Here is a 19,010-nt window from a genome sequence, read left to right as displayed (position 1 = left end):
AGGCGTGCAGGAGACACCCAGAAGGATCTGGAAAAGCTTTTGTTACCTTTGTAGTGAATGCATCATGAGGGAGAGAAAATAAATGTGTATTGACTTGCAGAATATCAAATGTTATTTGATAAGTGAAAGCTGTTACATAAACCCCCGTGATATGCATAGCATTTATGCAGTGAGGAGCAGCCCGGCTGGTAGGATCTCACTCTTGCTCCAGAGTGAAAAAAGTAATTCAGTGCACCACTATTTATGATTGCATATTTGCCACACCCCCAATGGAGGAGCACTCAGAGAGAGTAGAAAGACGGCTTCCCCCTCAGGTCACCTGATAACGTGACAGCTGACTGATGAGTTCAGCTTTTCAGCATGTCAGGATGGACAGCTCGCTTTCAAAGAGCAGATTTCAAAGTCAGTTCTATTATTAATTTATGTCTGTAACAACCATTTTATAGTTTCAATTTCAAGTTCATACTATTCTATTTGTTGTTAGCTTGTTCCGGGCAGCATCAATGAATAAAGCATTAAAGGGCCAGTGTGTAATATTTGGCATGGTTTATTGTCAATCTGAATCTGAATCTGAATATTCTACCCATTAATATGTTTATACAAGTGTGTGATCGCTATAAAATAAAATTCGTTTGGTTTTCGTAGCCTTATAATTATGCTTTTATATATGTATATATATATATATATATATATATGTACGGCAGACTGAGTGGACAATCCAGCCAGCCAGAGAACGCGTTTTGCGTGTATAAATGAACCAACGAAGACAGCGGAAGGAAGGAAGAAGGAGGAGGAAACAGCAGAGAGTGTTAGTAGTTCGTCGACAGAGAGTAGTGAAAAGTTTTTTATATATTTATAAAGTTTGCGAATGGACCACACTTACCACACAACAGGAGGGAATGAACCCGAACCGTCATCTGCGAGGAAAAGAAGACGCAACTTCACTCCTTGTGATGCACTCTCTGCGGCGCTTTTCCTCCTGATGATATATCTCCCCAACGATGGTAGCACCGAATCCCATTCTGTGCATTCAGCCTCTCTTCTCGCCCGCTCAGCATCAAACACATGGAGTTCCTCATCTGTATGCTCCGGCTCAAACAGGTATGGCTCTGGGTCTGTGTCCGCTACAAGAAACTCTTCAAAATCACGTTCAAAGTCGTCCATTACAGCTACTATAGTCCGGAGATATTGCTAGGCTAAATAAACAGCTGAGCTCTGTTTACCGGCTACGCTGTCAGTCAGTGTGCGGGCTGGAGATTGGTGGAGCAGAGAGGGGAGGGGGGTCCCCACTTGGTATGGTAAACGAGTATGTGTGTAAAGTTATGAAGCGTGTCTGTTACGCTAGAAGAGTCAGAGTTTGGGACGGAGTGGAGTGTTACCAGAGTTTCTGGAGTGCTCAAATAAACGGGCCTTTTTCCTGAACGCTCCTCTGGTCTCCTGCTCGTGAGGGATTCATTACAATATCGTAACATGGTTTAGATTTCTAAATAAACATTCACCTTGTCGCTAGATAGACCTACTCCTGAAAAACTCGTGCGCAAGGCTTTTTGTCCCTACGAGGCTACCATCATTTACCCGACGGGAGGGGTGAGCGAGTGAGCCCTGCAATCTAGAATTTGACCACTGATGTCACTGTTTTCAACCCATTTTACACACTGGCCCTTTAAGCCCATTTTTCCAAACTAAGTCTGAAGATGCTCGAGTTCTCACTGCTGTGAAAGCTTGCCCTCACCCTTCATTTGATTTGATGATCCACAAAAGAAAAACACTAATCCCCAGATGACACGTTAAAGTGAGAATATTTATTTCCAAAATGGTCCTAAGATTTTTAAAATGGTTATAATAATAATAAATGGTAATAAGATCAAGCTGAAAATCTCAGTTGGTGAACACAGTGGAGCATTTAGTTGCTAAAGGGACAAATATTTCTCTCTTGACATGGTAGAGAACAAAAACAGAACTAAAAGCGAGTGAGTATTTATTCACTTATTTTTAGAGATTATTTTTTGGGGGGCATTTTTGCCTTTTATTGATAGGGATAACATGTAGCAAAGGGCCGCGGGTTGGTATCAAACCCTGGTTGCTGCAAAGGACTCGGGCAACATGAGGCACACACTCTACCGGGTGACCTCGAGGTCGCCCCAAAATGAGTGAAAATTTAACTTACATTCACCAGGTAGACGGAAGCACATATGAATAATAATGTTGCTCCATAACTGCTGGATGTGTAAATAAACAATTGTGTGCTAAAACTTTTGCCATATCAACTTATGAGGTGGTGATATGTCAATGTGTGTTCACAACTTACCATAAAACTTCAATTAAAAGCCCAGTCCCTTTTACCAACCTGGTGTGACGACACATTTTGACAAATAAATGCCTGTCTCAATTAGATGCCTGGTCTGGTTGCAAAGCAGTTCATTTTTATAGAAGTTCTTCGGATGTATACAAACAATTTCATTGTATTTCCCATCTTTGCTGATTAACAGTTTGGAGTGTAAAGAATTAAAGGCCTGTCCCAAATGTAAGCCTGTTGATTTCAGTGATTTAAGCAAATAATAACCTGGGCTATTAATTGAAGCTTTAGGGTATTTCTGCTGCCCGCAAGTGGAAAGAAAGTTATTGTAGGTTTAAAGGCAGAATTGTCACACAGAATTGAACAATAGACTCTTAAGACCAAAACTACATCAATGCAAACTCGACCAAAACATTACTGAGTTTGTTTTTGCTAACAGCTAAAGGGTCACTTGTATTTTCTAAACCTGGACTCTATATTCCCATGTTTTCTGTCTAAGTGATTAATGGGAACAAATGTCTTTTAAATTGGGCCAATACTTAGGGAGTGGGCTGCAGCTGGCAGCCAGGATACTGACTGCATTGTAACAACGTCCACTATAAGAGCTTGTTTTTGCCACTGACAGGCCCAGATTGTTATTGTAAGTGTCTGAAAACATTTTTGGAAAGGATCCCTACAGAGATAGATCTTTTTACTAAAGAGTAAGTTCCTGTTTGTTTAACCAGAAACAGCCCCGACATTGCTGTCGCCACAGCCACCAGACTCCATTTAAATAAACAGTCATTTTAGCCTGTAAAGAGACAGTTTATTTTCACATCCACTGAGCAAATTAAGGGTTTGTTTCAACCAGACCAGAGTTGATTATTTTTGACATTGTAGAAGGACAAACCAAGACAGCTTTGTGAGATTTGTTTTGTTTCTGTTGACTTTGAATGAAGTGTGTTTTATGATGATAAAATCACCTTTAATTGAGATGCAGTCTGGTGGGTTTTGCGATAGCAGTTTTAGGCTGTTTCTAATTAAACAAAAAAAAAAGGACCTTACTCCTGACATAAAGGTCTGTCTCTGTAGGGATCTTTTTTGTAATGTTGTCAGACATTTAGAATAACAATCTGAGCCTGTCAGTGGCAAAATAAACTGGGCTTCTTGTGAACGTGACGGTGGATGTGCCTAAAGTGGTTACACTCCAGCCTGTTTCGCAGCTGCTGGCTGCACCAGTCTCCCTTGATACTGAGCCAATTTCAAACACTGTTGTCTCCGTTAGTCACTTAGTTTGGGTTGTAGGTCAGACAGTGTCATTTAGTGGAAGTCAAGGACATAAAGACGCAGCTTTGTTTCCTTTCTTCTGTGCTGGCATCAAACTCCCTCTCTGAGTACCTGGAGTTCAACACAGTTATTGTTATAATGTTAAGTGTTTGTCACACATCTTGTGGTGCTGAACAAACCAGTCAACCAGACACTGAGGAAAATATGACTGTCTTTGTCAGGTACTGGAGCGAGAGATATTAGCTGGCGTTTGCCCTGAGCCACTTTACACTTTACAGAGAAGAATAAAAGGTGGTTTGATTTAACAACACTGACACATCCGTGTAAATGTAATGTCAAGTCAGGGCCTGCTCTGCAGCCTCTGCAGCCACCAGTCACCTTCTGTCTTTGTCAGTGGAGACTTGTTTTCAAGAGGTGGACAGGCACACAGATTGAAGAGGTTTGTTGTCTTGCGATGCAGGTAGAAGTGGACCTGTTCACCGTTTGTCTTGTCCCTGGTCACAATACGTCAATGCCTTCAGTGACACTCACGCAGAAGCTGAATCATGTACTTGACTCAAGAGGACATTTGACAGACTGGGATGTTATACAGTGTATAGCACTCAGGTGGGCTGAGTGACATAGGCTCTAGCACAGCTCTCTCACAACCAGTCAAGGCCAAGTTAAAGGAGCAGTGTGGAGGATTTAGAGGCATCGAGCAGTGAGGATTGCAGACTGCAACCACTTCTGCAGCTACTTCTCCTGTGTAGACTCCACTACACCAAGGCCAGAATACACAACATAAATCCAAACGTGTCTCCAACTTGTGATAAATGTCAGACCTCAGAAGCAACCTTTTCTCACAGCTTTGTCTTGTGTCCTAAGGTTGCATCTTTTTCATCTGATGTCTTCAACAGCATCTCAGAAATAATTGATATTAATCATCCTGGGTATCTGAAGCATTAAGACAACTCTCCATTGCCCAACAAAAATTCCTCTCCTACTGTATCATTATGGCAAAACTATTACTCATGTCATGGAAAGCAACACAACTTCCAACTTACAATATGTGGCCACATGACCTAACCAGCACACTACAGTTGGAAAGGATAAGATACGTCTTAAAGGGCAGACTCCCACAGTATATCACAATCTGGCAACCTCTCATATCATACCTTGCACAAAGTACAGTTCCTGAGTTGTAACCCACTCTTCTACAATATCCCATTCTGAGTATGAGTTATTGAATGAGACAAGGGTAAGGGATAAGGACATAGAAGGGGTTAAGAAGTCCTGTACCTAGACTTAGTTCCCTATTTTTTCCCCTTCATTTACTTCATGCACATTTAATACATATATGATTTGTCACATGTTCATGTTCATGTTCTCTTGCATCTGTGAACCTACTATTTCAAAACTCTTCTCTATAAAATGAAATGAATGCTGACACTGCAATGGGCTCAATAAAAATACCTGGGGAAAAAAAAGAATTACTTCGGTGTTCATTGTTGAGGAGGCTTTTACCAGAAGCCGAATTATCCGCAGGTCACTTTCTCTCCAAAACATAAAGACCAGAGGATTAAAACCAGTAGCACCATTGAATAAAATACTTTTATGGTACAGATCAGTGTTTCCCCAGTGCTGTTCAGCTTGTCGCAGATGGCCGCTAGCCCGGCACCTGCTAATGTGTGCTCACCTTTTTTCTATGATAACTTAAGATCAAGACATTCAGGAAGTTTTTTGCAGGAGCCGAATTATCTACAGAGGTCTCATCCTCTCCAAAACAAACAAACCAGGTGATTTTAACCAGTAAAAACACTGAATAAAGAGTTTCACATTAAAAATCTGTGTTTTTCGGATGCTGTTTGGCTTGTTGCGCAGATGCTGCTAAGTACAATGGCCAACATGAATGGCTCTATCTAGAGTCAGTTGGTGTTTCTCAAAGTCAAGGATCCTTCCTTGGTAGGACGAGTCCTTTCAAGGAAGGATCCTGCAGAGGCAAGGCAAGAGTCCTTCCTAGCATTTGGTGAGCACCAGAGATGGGACCAAGTCACACATGTGCAAGTCTCAAGTAAGTCCCAAGTCTTAGCCTTCAAGTCTCAAGTAAGTCCCAAGTTATTTTTTCTTGGGCAAGTCAAGTCACAGGTTATGTCAAGTCAAGTCAAGTCAAGTCCTGTAATAGGTCAAGTCAAGTCACCTTATTATTGTAATTTTACCTGTAGAATCTGATCTCAGTAAAGTGAAAATATAAGATATAAGTAACTGCCAGTAAACATTGACTTCATCGCTGCAATGTTTACTTTGCAGGGATGACCCCCATGCGTGTGCACACGTACACACACACACACACACACACACACACACACACTAACCAAGGCAGCGGCCAAAATCACCAATTTAGCTCATTTAACCCTGTGTTGATCGTTCATAAAACGTACAGCCGGTCTTGTGATGAACCGGTCGGAATGTTCGCTCACGTTTTCTGGGGTTAATGTTAGCAAATAAGTTAAAAACAAGTTCCACCAAACCGACCCACCCCACCCCATATTGTATCAAACTAACGTTAGCTAACTACCGACTAACCAGATAATATTAGCTAATTGACAAGCACTTACTGGGCAGAATGGCTCTTCAAATGACGAACAAAGTTTGAAGTTGTCCGAGATGTTTATGCCGTATGTCTTGCACTGTGCTGTTCGTCTTTTGCCGTAATAATGGTAATTCCGAAAGCTGAAGACGATGACTCTTGGTACCCATCCCGCTGACATGTTGATGCCTATCTGATATAAGAGGGGCTGTTTCTCCAATAAACACGTAAGGTACATAGAGAGGGCATGACTGATTGACAGGGGAGTGATCCAATCATGACAACGCCATTCTCAGCCTGCGCTCCTACCGGGTAATCGACATTATTTTTTTAATTAATTTATTAATTTTATATTCTAACTGAAAACATGATGTAAATAACACTCAAGTCATTCAAGTCATCGTGTCTCAAGTCAAGTCAAGTCCCGAGTCTTTAACTTCCAAGTCCGAGTCAAGTCTCAAGTCTTTTATTTTTTGTCAAGTCAAATCAAAAGTTATCAAAACAGTGACTCAAGTCGACTCGAGTCCAAGTCACAATGACTCGAGTCCCCATCTCTGGTGAGCACACACTGGAACAGGCTAATGTGTGTCCCTGGGTGTACGTCATTAATCCTCAGCAGACTGATGGGTTTCAGGATACTGTGATAATTTTGGCACTCTCTAATGTTGTTGTACAATTTGAACAAATGTAAGCAGTACTTTCAGAGTCACATGACTTATGGAGAATATATTTCTGCATTACATTTAGCACTCTATCACTGCTGAAAATGAGTACTTCAAAAACTTTTATGTTTTATCTTAATGCCGGTATTTTAAACATTGTATTATTTGGCAGTGGACAAATTGGAAAGTGTAAATTATGAGGTTTCTGTCAGTATTTTTGGATGCATTTTGTATGTATCATAACAACCTCTGGAGATATATGGAGAAATCCAAATAAATGACATATTGACTGGCGCAGGTTTCATTGAAGAGGCCCCACCTTCACCAGCAAATCATGCCCAAAGAATTGTGGGTACTCTATACCAGCTGAGGATCCACACATGCATTATTCAAAACTCTCTGAAAGAAGGACTCAGTCCTCAGTAGAGTTTGAAGCATCCTTGACACTGGAACAGCCCTTAGGGGGGATTTGATGACATAGCATCCTTGAAATTCAGCCATTTCAGGATCCTTCCTTGACTTTGAGAAACACCCAGTGTTTCGTTTGTTCTTCTGGGCGACTGTAGAGACATGGCCACACAACATGGCCAACTATGTGGACATGGACCTGCTCCCTGTGTAGATATAAATGGGTCATTCTAAGGTAACAAAAACACAATGATTCTAATTTTCAAGTGATTATACATTTAAGAAAACAGACCTCTTATATTCCATCTCTGCCAGTATATCCTAAATCTTCTAAATACACTGGTCCTTTAATTTTTTGTTTTTGTTTTTTGATTTTGTCTATCGGTGAGTCAGTGAAAACAGTAAAAAAAAATCTAGTCTCTCTTAAAACCAGGGTCACACATTGTTTGCTCCGTAGCTGTTAAACAAAGTAAAGAAATATTTTCATGCATTGAAATGTTTGAAATGGAAATGATCACTGCAGCGCTCCTCCATCCGTCCATCTGAGCCTGAATAAGTACCTGAGTCCCTGCTCTCTGAACCTCTGTGTGCATGTGAATTTTGTTATGACAGTTGGAGCTGTGGGGGGAAGGTGGGAGAGGAGTCGAGGGGCCGCTCTGCTCTGTTAGGTATGCAGTTTGTCTGCGGCATATACTGCCCTGTAATTTCACTCTCACTCGCTTTCTCTCGCCGAAACGTCTCCCAACACCCCCTGATGTCTTTCGGCACTATTAAAGACTGCAGCATTACTGTAACAAACTGCAGTGTGTGAGTGTGTGGGCAGCTTGTGTATGCATACAAGAGGAGAAGATCTCACTTTTTGTTGTAAGACTTTGCAGAGCCCTGGGAGATACAAATAAGGACACACAAGTTATATACGCGTGCATTTTATTTTGAAGGGCGGACAAATGAAAGCAGCGTGCAGGTATTTAAAAATGCAGATTACATGGGTAGCAAACTAGAATAATGCTGAAAAGCCTACACCCTGCTACACAAACAAGCAGCATTCAGAGAGGAAACATCGCAAGCATGTGTTTAGGGGATAAAGAAGTGGGGAGTGTGTGTTTTATTATTAATGTGCAATGCACTCTGGATAATTGTGCAGTCAGCTTCTTTTTCCAGGTCTTCTGCTGTGCTGCTGCAACATCACCTCAAAGGAGAACCTAATCCAAATTGAAGATGAGAGAGATTTTACCCCTTGGGCAAAAACTGAGAATGAGGAGAGCTTAGTTAAAAAAAATCAAAAGAGGAAGAGAGAAGGCTGCAAGACTGTGCACGGGCTTTCATTTTTTTATTTATTTTTTTCTTCTTGTGCCGTTCTGCCGCAGCATCACCTCAGAGAAGAATCTCTTTCAAACTGAAGATGAGAGAGACCCAAATTGAAGATGAGAGAGATTTTACCCTTTGGGTGAAAAACTGAGAATGAAGAGCAGCGAGATAAAATCTAATATTACCACTATTTAAAATCCAAGAAGGGGGAGAGACATCCATGCAGCTGTTTAAAAAAAACAAGTAAACTATGTGAATGGGAGGAAATCCCAGGCAGTTTGTCAGGACACTTTATATTATCAGAGCAGCTACAACACTCTAATAATCTCTCGTTGCTATTGTGTCTGGCTTTGACTGTTGCTGGGGTTGTTTACTGCTATTTTTGCTGCTCTTCCACTCGCACTCATTGTGTCTAGACACTTATTTCCCGCCTAAGGGAGGGAATGAAAATCAGTGTGATAAATGCAACAGAAACGCAGCAAATCTCCACAGAGGAGAATCAGGTTGACGTTGTTTTTTTTTTAAAAAGCACTTGAAATGATTGTTTTTCTTTTTATTTCTCATTTCCCCACAAAATCTCATTATCCCTGACCTCATTTATTACCCCCCCCCCCCCAAACTCCTTTATGCTCTGCTTATACCTTTTGTTCCCCCTCCCTCTCTTTCATCCACTTTCCCTCCTAATGACGCCAACTCTCTTGTCCGTCTTTCACCCATCCTTCAGGTGTCTGTCTGGTGCTGGGCTGTATGATTTACCCTGATGGTTGGGACAGCGACGAGGTGCGGAGGATGTGCGGAGAGCAGACGGACAAATACAGCCTGGGGGCTTGCTCAGTGCGTTGGGCCTACATCTTGGCTATCATGGGCATCCTGGACGCTCTCATCCTCTCCTTCCTGGCTTTCGTCCTGGGGAACCGGCAGGACGGACTCATGACAGAGGAGCTGCTGGCTGAGAGCAAGGGTGAGAATAATCGGATTTTAAAAAGTGATATTTACTCGGAGTAGCTCTCCAGCAGCATGTTGGGATTTAGTATCTTCAACAGGACTGCTACTTGCCAGCAACGTCAAATAATTTATTTTGGCTGTAGGACAACTTCATTAATCATTAGGCTATACATTCTTGGAGTTAAGTGAGTGAAATCATAAATATTTCTCCATACATATAAAATACAAAGTAAATGTGTGCAGAACTGGAAACAGATTCCCCTGAATCTCCAATTATTTTAAAAGAGCAAGTCACCCCTGCAGTGCTCTATATCAGTCTAGATTGTTTTGGTGAGTTGCCGAGTGTTGGAGATATAGCACATCCCTCTCGTCAGAATCCTGCACAGGTCTAATTTGCAAGACCCACTCCTGAACAAGAACTGTGACATTATATAGTGCACCGCCCCTTCACCCGCACATACGAGCAATTGCTTCCACAACCTGATCCACTGAAAAAAGATTCACGGCACAACCCAAAACTGTAAATCCTATAATGCTCTGTTCAAATAATTCGGTCAGGTAGCATGTTTAAAGTGATCATTTTGAGACTTGTCATATATGTGAAACTAAGAAATTGTATTTTAAAACAAAAATAATTCAGGAAATATCATTTAAATTATTATTTTTTGGCTTATTTTCATTATATTGAGCAGTCCATCTCCACAGTCAACATGCCTGTTAGAAGCATCTCTTAAATTCGAGGTTGGACAGAAGACAGCCGACACAAAAAGTCAGCAGTAAATGGATTAAAATGGGAAAATATTAAATTAGATTATCATTATTCTCATCTATTTTTAAATATTGTAACACATGCAATCAGACTGGCACATTTTTTTCCCATCCAGAACCAAACTCTGAAATAAAGTTAAGATAATATATCACCTGCAAATCACCTTTTTTGCGGGTCAACCGCAGGATACATGAGGGGTACTTGACCCAATGCAGGTCTCTGCCTCTCACCCATGAGTAGATGCACCCTTCCTTTTGTGTGGTGATACAGTTAGTGGGTGTACTACGGTACAAATAAAATAGTTCCTACATGAAACTGCTCACAACAAGGTCTGTGGATTATTTTGAATAACCTGGTCATGATTTCTGGAAAGACACATTGCTGTTGAGTTTTTCAAATGTATTTTTTTATTGTTTTGAGCGCCACATGGTGAGTGCCATCTAGTTCCATTATATTGGAGAGAAGGCAGATGTGTTTGACAGCCGATATCTACAACACTCTGCAACTCACACCAAAACAATCTAGACTGATGAATAGCACGGCAAGTAAGAGGAAAAATATGGATTTTTGATGCCTCTTTACATCGTGTATAAGCTTTGAATCTTTGAGTCACCAATGAGGAATCAGGTTTCAGGTGGCTGAACAGTATCGGACAAATTGCTCTAAAAGTGCACTCTCAATGCAATTTGTGCTACAGTGGGCTGGCACACACTTACAGTGAAGTAATACTTTATAGCGTAAAGTTGCTCTTTAAGAATAGATTCCACATTTATCACAATCCACTTGACTTTCCACCAGACTGGAAATAGAAAGTGTGCACTCATTAAGGCAGTGGTAAAACACACAGTATTGTCTGGCAAGCTTTATTCTATGAGCTGAATGACAACTGAAAGTAAAGTTTTGATGTAATGAGCTTTTGATTCAGCCTCTGTAAAAATGAATTTAGGAAGCTATAAATGAATTTGTCATTAGTAAAAAGGACTGCATGAGCCAGCTTTTTAATAACAAGTTTAATATGCAAAAAAAGTAGATGTGTAGACATCAGTGGTGGTGAATGGACTTGTACTTGAGTAGCGCCTTTCTAGTTAACACTACACTTACACATACTTGTCACATAGACCCATTCAGACACATTCATACACTGGTGGCCCGTGACTACCATGCAAGATGCCATCTGCTACTCAGTTAGATATTCACACACTCTCACAAACCGAGGATGCTGTGACATGCTGACTGGAGGAGACGGGGATCGAACTGCCAATCTACTGATTAGTGGACAGCCTGCTCTACCTCCTGAGCCACAGCCACCCAAAAACATAAATAATGTGCTCTCATTTTAAACCCTTAACAAACACTCCCTTTTTGTCCACAAACCTAAAGAGACACAGGCCTACCTAAAACAAAATGCTTCCTGTTCTTCACCCACTTTGACATGGCCATGGTCTCTTCTAAAAGGTAACAGAGTAATATAAGTGATACTGACCAAATTTCTCAGTGTTTTTCCTTTTGCATCTAATGATTTACAATTACAATTTGTATGGACTGTTGCAAAATTAGCAACTGCTGTCTCTGAAATATTAGGATATAAAATAGTTCACACAGATAGAGTCACTGTGCTTTGTGCTTTCAAACAAGGTATATTTTGTCAAGATGCATCTTTGGAAACATCGGCTTCTTAAGTGGTTTTAACGTCTTCAGAATTAAATTTAATGGTCCAGTGTGTAGCAGTTAGGGGCATCTATTGGCAGAAATGGTATATAATATTCATAACTATATTTTTATCCATTTATAATCACCTATGAATAAGAATTGTTGTGCTTTCGTTATTTAAGAATGAGACATTTTTATCCACAAGCAGAGCAGGTCCTCTTCCACAATGTCAGTACAGTACAGTACAGTAGTCAAATCAAATCAAGTTTTTTTTATATAGCACATTTAAAAACAACTGCAGATGATCATGGTGCTGAACAAATTAAAATAAATGGCATGGAAGAAATTACAAAGCAATATTGTATGTACACAAATATAAAACAGAAAAAGCCTGGTAAGAACAATTAAAGATTATAAAGTAGTAAAATATCAAAACCACTAAGAGCAGCCAAAGGCCACTGACAACACGTATGTCTTAAGATTTGTCTTTAAAGTGTCATCGGAGGGGAGCATCTGATTGAGAGCAGAAGGCTTTTCCAAGAGCTACTCCAGAGCGGACAAATCAAACACTCACTCTAGATACTGCCATTCCCCCAGCCTCGCTTTCCCCTCAGGGGTTGTGATGATTTAGTCATGGTAATGGCCTGACCTTTACACTGGTGCCCATGCATATGTAATGTCTGCATTACTATCACAGGTCTACACTGTGAAAAGGCCTGGGTCCACAGGTACGTCCCTCCAGAGGGAAATGGGATTAGTTGGTCCATGCCCTGTAGACTGTAATGGAATCAGACAGGCATGGGCAACCAACAAGCCATTAAACAAAAGTGTGGAGAAAGAATGAGAATGGTGATGAAAAAAGGAAAGATGCTGATATTTTAAAGGGACGGAAGGTGCTGGGAATGTGAGTTTCCTATTATGAGAGAGGTAAACATGTGACGTCATCATGGTGCCATGTTTAGTCATCTGTGCATGTAGCCGTTAATATCCTCTACAGAGTAACACCACCAACTCTCAGAGGAGATATGTGCAGTTTCTATGTTCTCGTCTTCAAATGACGAATATGAGGAAAAAAAGACAAGATAAAAGATCTACGTAAAACAATGTCATAGAAGAAGAGAAATCTTGAATGGCATTACCAGTCAACAAACAGCCTCTCTGTCATACTGATGTACCACTCCTCAGTTTAAGTCTCTGGAGAATCTACAGTTTATAAATAATTCATCACAGCTCAACAGACTTTCACCGATCAGCTCATCCCTGGTGCCATCTACTGGTGTTGGTGTGCAGTACAAGCAGTCATTCTGAAGGATGCATGTGTTTGGCAATGCGTGAACATGGGGGTCTATTAATAGCATGACCTTGAGAACCGTGTTGTTTTTTATTTTACTCTGTGTTTCTGTTTTTGCAGAGGGAGGCAACGCCTAACCAAATCTGTAGGTAAGTAAGGACGAAACATAATCAGCATCTTGAGATATGCATCGATCGATCAGTGTGTGACAGCGTGTGAGCCGTCATGCACAGTGTGACTGTTCTTTCATATTTGATAGCCGTGAAATATCATTAGTGTCCCCCATTCACAGTACAGCAGTGTAAATTAAATGTAAATTAATTTAATAACTATCCCTGAGACGGCAGAGGAAGAAGTACTCAGATCCTTTACTTAAATGAAAGCAGCAGTACCACAATGCAAAAATAAACTGCATTACAAATAAAGGTCCTGCATTCAAAGCCTCATTCAAGTACAGTAATATCAGCAAAATGTACTTTAAGTATTAAAAGTTAAATTACCTGTTGTAATAATAATAACATAAAGCACTTGAAAACAGAGTTACAAAGAGCTTTACATGGTTGAACCTGGAATTAAAGCAATGCAGGATTTAGTCAGATAACATCAGGCTGTTTTAAGAAATACAAAGAAACAGGAGTCCCAACAATAAAAATAAATATCACTAATGAAACAGACAGCAAAGTTGGCAACTACCTGCCCTTAAGATTGCACGGAGGCAAATGAAATCAAAGAGTAATACAAAAGTAAAATAATACAATACCCAATGACAATATAAGGTAAAAATGATAATAATAATCAAATAAGACATGTTTTAAATCAACAGTGTGCTTAAATTAATAAAATGCTTTCTGAACAGGTAAGGTTTAAGAAGTGATTCAAAATATGTCACCGATTGTGAACACCTCAGACCCTCAGGCAGGGAGCTCCAGAGCTGAGGGGCCTTGACTGCAAAAGCCCGGTCACCTAGTTTTGGTTGAGGAACAGCCAGCAGAGCCCTGCCTTGGTATGGAGTAGTCAGTGTTATATTTAATATTTGATCATCATTGCCACATGTATTACTTTGTTAGAAGCATTTTAATGTTGTAGCTGGTTAAGGTGGAGCTCATTTTTATTACGTTACTGTGTTTAATATATAACAATGTCATATCACAGCGTATGAGCGTATCATAGGTTTAGTAAGTAGCTCAGTCCATAGGGACTTGGGTTGGGAACGGGAGGGTCGCCTGTTCAAGTCCCCAACCGGACCAAATATGGAGCGTGGACTGGTGGCTGGAGAGGTGCCAGTTCACCTCCTGGACATTGCCGAGGGGCCCTTGAGCAAGGCACCAAACCCCCCAACCACTCGGGGCGCCTGACCAAGGCAGCCCCCTCACTCTGACATCTCTCCACTTTGTGCATATATAGCTCCTGTTTGTGCATGTGTGTGTCTTTTGGACCTGTGTGTTAATGACAAAAAAAAGAGTGAAAATTTTAATTTCCCCTCAGGGAATAATTTTATTAATAATTTTATGAATAAAGTATATAAAATTACTTGTCTGTATCAGTATACAGATATAAAATCATTTTTATATTATTGCAGTATTTTTTTACAATTAAGAACCATCTTTAAAATAAAATCCTTTGTGTCCTTCTGTGATATGGAGAAGGTCATAAATGCTTTTATCTTTTCTAGAATTGAGAACATGCCGTGTAATTGTCTAGCCAGCTTTTCTTGCTGTTCCCAGGACACTTTTTTTTTTTTTTTTAATAAGAGAGAATCAGGTTTTTGCTGTCAGGGCTCCCAAACTCTGGAATGCACTTCCTGTCGAGATACGATCATCTACATCTGTATCCACTTTTAAAGAAACATTTAAAAACACATTTTTTTTTTTGGATGGTATTTCTGTAAGGTTGAATATGTTAAGTATTTTGTGCGTATGTCTGCTAAAACTTGTGCACAGAGCATGTGCATATAAGGGTATATTTATGTGCGTGCCTATTTGTGTGGATACATGCACATATTTATGCACATTTATGTATATTTATTTGTTTTTATCACTTTGTTTTACCACTTCACTATTTGCAGATATCTCATTGTTTGCTTAATCAAACTGTTTTTATTGTCTTGTGAAGCATTTTGTAACATCTGTTTCGAGAAGTGCTATATAAATTAATATTGTTATTATTATTATTATATAGATGAAACAAAAATCAGAGATCAAAACACATTCGCATAATAGAGCATAACAGTATCAGTTGTGGAAGAATACTCACATCCTTTACGTAAGTAAAAGTACTAATACAAGAATATAATAGTTCAGCAGAAAAAATGACAATATGTATATAAAAAGTGAAATATTTCCCTTTAAATGTAGTTTGGTAGAAGTTAAAAGCAGCATGAAATGGAAATACTCGAGTAAAAAACAGTCTCAAAACTGTAATGAAATGCAGTACATGCTTACTTAGTTACAACTAATGCACTCCATTCAGCACGTACAAACACACCATGTCCCTCTTTTTCTTTCTCTTTCTGTCAGGTCCCTGAATTTCCCTGTGTCTGTTTTCATGAAGTACCAGTCAACCCTCAACATCAGCTCGGAGGAGGGAGGCCATCCAGCTCTGTGACGGAGAGGAATACTTTGGAACCAGCCAGCCTGCCTTCCACATCTACCTGCCAAGACCCCAGTGTAACCTTCCCTCAGAGTCCATCCATTTTGCTTGCAGTCCCTGAATCATCCCCAGCACTTAGATGGAGCCCAATGCACTTCTATCCCAGTGTGTCTACAGACCTAACCCTTGCACAGCATCGCATAGACCATGGCAGGGGCGGAGACTGTTACTCTATTGAGAAGTATATGGACTACCCACTACCTACCTGAGAAGGCACAGGGTTGACATTGTACACCTGCAGTACGAGCACAGACACAAGACACAGACACGCACCCATACGCACAAACACAACTTGACGCACACACACACACGCACACACACACAGTACATTCAAACAAGACATCGACAAACTCTGTAATTACAAGTATTAAACTATGTTAACACTTAGCCGTGTGTACCACCGTCAGAATGTGTGTCATGTTTTCTTTGTGAAAAGAAGAAACCGCTCATTTTCAGATAATATCGGGTTGATGTAAATCTATTGTGTTTCATATGTAAAGTTTGACAATGAAATGAAAATTCTAGTTTCTTTTGTTTTTCCTCATACACCCCCTGTTCATTTAGGAAAAAGATATTTAAGGTATTTTATAAGAATATTATCATCAAGAAGAGAAAATTAAAAAAAACTTGTATTAAAAAGTATGTACAGTGAATATTAAAGATGTTCTAGGAATTTTAACTAAATCCATTTAATGCCCTGCTAGCTAACTTTGCACAGCGCTTCAGTTTGAGGAGAAATTTAATATTTTATAGTCTGTGGTATCTACACTGTGATGGGGGCTATTAGGACTGTGTGCTGCAGGACTCGTAGCTGCGGTGTGAGTGTGCTTCTGTGCGTGTGTGTCGGGAGGTCTGTGGAGGTGAGAGCGTGACTGGGAGTGCATGCACATATGTGAGTGTTGGTGTGAATGTGTTGTGTGCAATAGTTGGGCTAGAGAACCAATATGCCAGCCTCACACACACAATTGTTCCTGTTGTGTAGCTAAATCAGTCTGTCTCCGTCTTTGTCTCCAGATCTCTCTCTCTTTCCGTTCCTCTCTCTTTGACTCCCTTTGTTTTGTTGGGACATACAGGGTAACATGATGGAGGTGCAGTGTGATGTATAGTGACTGCGGAGTGGACACTAGTGGTGATGGATCAGTGAGGCCTGTCCCAGCGTCACCTGTGGATATGTTCCTGTGTAAATAGATATTCTATAGATACCAAACAATTAGCAAACATGGAGAAGGAGGTTAACTTAGAACAATTAAAGAGATTCCTTTAAGAATATATGAACACTTAATAAAGGTTTTCACTGTAAAACGCTGTTGTGGAATTTTTTTGTTGACTTTGATCATGCATAACTTTTGTTAAAGGGGCACTGCACCGAATTTTCATATGAAGATTAGCTTTTACAGTCAGCATCTGAAAACAGCTGCATAATTTCTTCTGTGGCTCTGTCGATTTGCATTATGGGAAATGTAGGATCCTAATTTTTAACCCAGTCTCACTACGAAGTCGTTGGTGCTTGGGCAGTGACTTGCGCCATCAGACACTGACAAAAAAAGCCGTCCTTTAACATTGGCATGATACGCGGCCGGTCACCGTTATAGTTAAACAGTGCTTGCCGACATCAGAGGGAAATGCGACGGGACAAGAACGAAAGTTAAGGTGGCGAAAGTCCGATTAAGGTGGTAGATGGGTCCAACAAACACTGACTTTCACCCTGGAGAGAGGTGTTCGCGTTACCATGTGCATTAGTTATTGAAGGAAAAAAAGTTGTTGCACAGAAGTAGTGCGTTTATTTTGAAAGAGACGGTATGTAAATGGTAAATTTCCTTAGAAAACCAAAGTGTATTTTGAAAGAAGACAATGCATGCAACAGGCACACTCTCGGAAAGTTTTCTTATTCTTCCAGACCTCAACTTGACCTCTACAGTTCCTGTTAACTGCCATTTCTTAATTACATTACAAACAGAGGAAACAGCTTCCTGAAAACACTTTGCTAGGTTTTTATAGCCTTCTCCTGCTTTGTGGGCATTAGTTATTTTAGTTTTCAGACTAGAGAAGCCCATGGCTGCTGATGCCTTTCCTAATGATGATTGTAAACAAGCCAGAGCCCCAATAAGTCAACTAAGGTCTGAGACCCTGTTAAAGTTGTCTGAGAGCTCAAACGTCTTGAGGTGCCCATACTTTTGCATAGTGTTCCTTTCCTTTTTTCCACTCTAAAACAGTACAAAACAAAAATAATACACTAGTCTTGCTTAAAATGTTGAAAAGCTTGTTCAGATCGGTTCATCTTCAACCTACTTAACTATGAAATTTTAACCAGGGGTGCCCAAAGTTTCGCATGCTACTCTATTTATTAATTAATTCCAACATTGTCCTAATGCCTTTCTCATTTTAATGCTAAAGTCAGAACACAAAATTTCAAAACAGTTGTCCGGTGATCAGTGAACTCTCACCTCAAATTTTCAGACAATGAAAGTTAGAAAACACAGTCTCTTTAAGAGATAAAACTTCTTTGAGATTATGAAAGATTAACCTCTCACTCACAAGACACAATAGCCTTTTTTAATCCAAGTCACATGTCCAGGCCGCCATAAAGACAAGAATGTTGTGGGGAGAGGAACATGAAAGAATATAAGAAAATACCACATTGAGCCTTTATTGTTTGCAGCTGATGCTTTAAGGCTGACAGCAACAACTTATTTCTTGCAGCTCAGATGGCTTTGTCATCAGGAATAAAGAAAAAAAAACAGTTGGAAGGTTATTACTCTGATTTACAGCACTCAGCACTATCAGGCTTTGAAATCAGCTCTTGATCCAATCCTGGACTGGTTTATAGGCTGATTGGTTGTGTGTGGTTCATCGTCCTCATGGGAGTCCTTCAGGGTATCCAGGGGGTAAAATGAGGAATAACTTCATTTTATTTAATTGCATTTCCTGACAGCACATTGACTGAGTGCATAAAATGTTTGCAGCATTTTGACTTGGGATTTCACTGGTAGGTTAAATGTTTGTTTTCAGCCATTTCAACACAATGAAACATGATGCCATTGTAAATCACAAAAGGTTAAAAAAAATATGGTTCCTTGGGACAAACCCATACCAAAATAATGAATCCTGATACAAACGGACACTGGGGAATATTTTGGGAGTTACTGAGCAACTTAAACAACTTTACTAAACAACTCTAATGTTTAAATACCTTGGAGTTC

At 40.1% G+C, this 19,010-nt stretch overlaps 2 protein-coding genes across 2 annotated transcripts in view; one reads left to right on the top strand and one right to left on the bottom strand.

The window, feature by feature from the left end:
* The window catches only part of LOC125887191 (LHFPL tetraspan subfamily member 3 protein-like), a 43,949-nt gene extending 26,851 nt beyond the window's left edge, over window positions 1-17,098 (top strand). The window contains exons 2-4 of the mRNA XM_049573840.1: window positions 9,231-9,467; window positions 13,282-13,310; window positions 15,678-17,098. Of these exons, the coding sequence (XP_049429797.1) occupies window positions 9,231-9,467; window positions 13,282-13,298 (254 nt within the window). The 3' untranslated portion in view covers window positions 13,299-13,310; window positions 15,678-17,098. The remainder of the gene's footprint in view (window positions 1-9,230; window positions 9,468-13,281; window positions 13,311-15,677) is intronic.
* reln (reelin) overlaps window positions 1-19,010 on the bottom strand; it is a 226,172-nt gene that overhangs the window by 186,119 nt on the left and 21,043 nt on the right. The gene's annotated exons all lie outside the window — the stretch shown is intronic.

Source organism: Epinephelus fuscoguttatus, linkage group LG4 (assembly GCF_011397635.1).
Source record: "Epinephelus fuscoguttatus linkage group LG4, E.fuscoguttatus.final_Chr_v1".
NCBI lineage: Eukaryota > Metazoa > Chordata > Actinopteri > Perciformes > Serranidae > Epinephelus > Epinephelus fuscoguttatus.
This window is presented reverse-complemented; position numbering and strand designations above follow the sequence as displayed.